The 4,035-nt window shown below is 44.8% G+C and overlaps 1 protein-coding gene across 1 annotated transcript; it reads right to left on the reverse strand.

The window, feature by feature from the left end:
- Positions 1–353: 353 nt before the first annotated feature.
- On the reverse strand, positions 354–3,562 carry LOC106805170 (cellular retinoic acid-binding protein 2-like). Its single transcript, XM_014806665.1, has 2 exons — positions 3,457–3,562; positions 354–1,821 (listed from the first exon to the last, which is right to left on the reverse strand). The coding sequence occupies exon 2, from the start codon at positions 1,502–1,504 to the stop codon at positions 1,097–1,099; it is 408 nt and encodes a 135-aa protein (XP_014662151.1). The 5' UTR covers positions 1,505–1,821; positions 3,457–3,562; the 3' UTR covers positions 354–1,096.
- Positions 3,563–4,035: the final 473 nt, after the last annotated feature.

The raw sequence follows: 4,035 nt of genomic DNA on the forward strand, positions 1-4,035 counted from the left end.
TAAAGATGCAGTGTGCTGGCAGATATGACCCTGTAGCTGTAGCTAGTGAATGCATTGTACATTGTCAACATTTATCTTCAGCAGCCATACCCTCCCATGCTTAACTCAGATGCTTCCATGCTTAAGATATTTCCCTTTGTGAACCCGTTTCAAAGACAACAACCCTTTGAACGAATCATCGGTGGTACCCGCAATTGATGTTCAATTTCCCTCTATCATTTGTATTGCGATATCATGTAACAAGTTGCCAACCCACCTTTCAATCATCAGCAGCAAAGCAGGCCCATCTCCGAATCTAACCTCAAATTTAAAAGCCAACCTTCGAACATCTGATACAGAGATAGACGATTTACTACGTTTGCAATATTTATAGTGATTTTTAATAGACAGATTTTACCAAATCAGCATGCACTCAGTCCACATGATTTCACTAAAGAACACTTCAAGGGTATAGAATTGCAGGGGCACCACATTTAGTCAGACAGCTCTAAGCAATAGTTGTCCATGCTGAAATGAGCTCAATTGAGCTCTTTTCTGAACAATAGCGAACCACAGAATGCTTCAGTACAAAAAGTACCTGCACGCGATTGTTAACCCACTTCACCCACAGTGCCGATTCTGAAGAGACTAGAGCACGACTAGTATTTGTTCAATCTCTACTTATAAGCAAGAGTACACTCTACAATTAAGGTACGACCAAGTATTTGTTCAGTCTTCACTTTATGAAAGATCAGTTACAGCTTGAATTATATAACCAGGTGATAGCAAGGCCAATGTATCTATTACTCTAACAACCAATACCACATCCGACAAACGGCAGTTACAAACAACCTCTGGATGAATCGTAATCAAAGTTACTTCTGACAGTGCCTAACCCTAACCCTTACACAACATACATTTGTTACACGTATTCGCACATTTTCAAATTCATTGTATACGTTCAAGTTTACATGCAGAGCATTATATATGCTGCGTTTCATTAGTGCCTGCATGGTTGGTTTTCTACGCTCTAAGATTCAGACCAGATGACTGGATCCAACTTGGATGCCTGGATCCAACATGGCTGCCTGGATCCAACATGGACGCCCGCATGCCATCACACCTTCGTGAAGTATCGCTTGCAGACGACGTCCTTACAAGACAGCGTCTGCACGAGGCTCCCGTCCGCCATCAGCTCGCGCTTGATGACATCGATGGAGCCATCTGCCTCACGCGTGTCCTGCAGCAGCTTCATTCCATCTACGCGGAACGTCACCTTGCACTCGATGCCATCCATGCGCTTGAAGTCGAACTCCTTGCCGGGCGTGAACGTGACGTCCATGATCGTGCGGAGCGTCGTGTACTGGTAGAGTCGCCACGTGTCGTCCGGCTTTCCCTCGACCTCCATGTGCAGCGAAGACACGGTCGCCGCCTTGCGCGCGATCCACGGTACGCCGCGCGCCGTCAGGTACTCGTCCAGGTTTTCCGCACGCTCCTGCTTCCACTTGCCCGTAAATTGCTCCATGGTGCGGCGTTGCTGGCGGCGTTGCTGGCGGCGTCGACGGCTAGAGTTGGCGTGGGATGGTGTGAGTTTCGTGCGGCGACGCCCTGCTCAGTGGTTGGACGACCAGTGCAACGCTACCTTACACTCTAGACTTTAGACTTTATGATTGCGTGTATCGCGTGAGGGTAGCTTACAGGCCACGTGGTGTTTATACGCGCAAATAGTCGCCCGCAGGTCAGTGGATATACGGATGATTTTATCGGTTAGTGTCCACACTGCACACTCGTCTAAGGAAGGCCAAGGAAAGTGTTGCAACTGGAAGCGATGACGGGCTAAAACTGTAAAACAAACAATTTCAACTTTGAGCCGAGCAATGCAATTTGTAACCTAGGGCGTTAACCTACATGATTTACGATGTTTTTCTATCAGCTAGAAGTTGAAATTATCTGTTTTACAATTTCAAATGGGTTGCAGCATTCGTAACAAGGTATCTCTGAGAAACGACCAAATACTATCATGTATAGATGTCATTAGTCGCACACCGCCTCTACAAGCTAGCAGCAAGTTAATACATATACCAGAAAGGTAAACTGCATTACCATGTATTATTATTAATTCCCCTGTCTATAGCATTTCCAGTTCTGCATATATTATGTGCCCTGTTTGACAGTATCTGTCTGAGCACATCAGCATAAATAGTCCGAGTTTCCTCTGACCAATGCACACACTGACGATTTTGGTGGATTTGGTGTGGGTTAGGCCTAGCTCTAGTACTATAGCCCGCGTTCATTAACTGCCGCAGGGCTATAGAACATTTTCAACTAGATTTCGCAGAGCTCTGCACTTGGTCCCGACTGGTTCCACGAAAAATGTTTCAGAAAACGCAAAATGATCAGGCTTTTTAACACTTATTTATGTACATGGACATCTCACCTATCTTTTTGAACACTTTCCACAACTTTACACCATGTATTTATGCATTTATTCCTAAAAGGCAGCACTTCTGGCAAATCCGTTTGAAATGATGTGGCGTGCGCACGCGTGACGTATGTATATGCTATGTATATACATGCACCATAGCTGCCATGTGTTTTGCCTACATATCCGGTGACGTCACGTGTTCGCACGACACATCAATTTCAAACGGATTTGCCAGAAGTGCTGCCTTTTAGGAATAAATGCATAAATACATGGTGTAAAGTTGTGGAAAGTGTTCAAAAAGATAGGTGAGATGTTCATGTAGATAAATAAGTGTTAAAAAGACCGATCATATTGCTTTTTCTGCGCCATTTTTCGTGGAACCAGTCGGAACCAAGTGCAGCTGCGAAATCTAATTGAAAATGTTCTATAGCCCTGCGGCAGTTAATGAGGGGGTTATAGTACTAGAGCTAGGTTAGACCTACCTTGGTGTGGTTATAGCTCTAACCCTAAACCTCGCCAAATCCATCAAAATCGTCGGTGTGGGCATTGGTCAGAGCACAGGCCCTTGGAGGCTCAAGTTTCAAGAAGAGTATAAGACTATATTAAGAGCGAAGCGGTGTTACTACTTCACCGCTTAGTCTTATACTCTTCTTGAAACTTGAGCCTCCAAGCCCGGCTTGGTCCAAGGGCCTGTGGTCAGAGGAAACTCGGACTACAGCATAAAGTGCTAATAGTAATAGTCATACATTATACACGCATTAAAAGAAAAGAAATTCGTCTTAAGCTCTTGTGAAGTTAAATACGATAGATAGCGCAGCCCTGCAAAGTGGTTTGTAGTGCTACGTTAGTGCATCTACTGTGAGTTAGGTCATAGGTGGATCGTCAACAATGTTGACTTTCTAAAGGTTAGAAATACGTTTGCAGATAGTAGCACCTCAATGCGACATTCACCGCATAGAAAGGTAAAATTTACGTAAGGTATGGAGCTATGAATATGCTAAGATGTAACTTATACAGTAGCTCTTATAACTAAATAAATAGTATCTGCTTACCTCAGCTGGCGGGCACTAAATTGTGAGTTAAACCGATGGTTACACAGGTATGGTCAGAAACGATCGAATCCCGGAAGTTCTTATCAACCGCAGCGACATATCGCAGCGCCACCTTTTATCAGAATAAGTTACTTTCGGTGTAGTTTAATCCACGTAATCGCTGGGTGAGACATTAACCGTAGCGCCAACCAATAGACCGGGAGCCCAGGGGGGTCAGCCTAGCTGGAAAGGAAACCAATTTTCATGCATATAGCAATGATTCGTGTACATACCCATGTAAGGAAATGTAAGTCTGGCAGGCAGCCGCTGGTGGGTGTGGTCAGTGGGGTCATTTGAAAGGCACCCCAAAATTGAGCTAGATTAGCTGGAAAGGAAACCAATTTTCATGCATATAGCAATGATTCGTGTACATACCCATGTAAGGAAATGTAAGTCTGGCAGGCAGCCGCTGGTGGGTGTGGTCAGTGGGGTCATTTGAAAGGCACCCCAAAATTGAGCTAGATTAGCTGGAAAGGAAACCCCATGAAACCTAGATACGGACACTGCCAGAATTTTTTAGTGGTGGTGCGCATGCGCCAG

This window comes from Priapulus caudatus, unplaced genomic scaffold, assembly GCF_000485595.1.
Source record: "Priapulus caudatus unplaced genomic scaffold, Priapulus_caudatus-5.0.1 Scaffold103, whole genome shotgun sequence".
Taxonomy (NCBI): Eukaryota; Metazoa; Priapulida; class Priapulimorpha; order Priapulimorphida; family Priapulidae; genus Priapulus; species Priapulus caudatus.

Excerpts from the sequence above, each read along its gene's own strand:
- LOC106805170 (XM_014806665.1), bottom strand. The coding sequence starts at position 1,504 with ATGGAGCAATTTACGGGCAAGTGGAAGCAGGAGCGTGCGGAAAACCTG.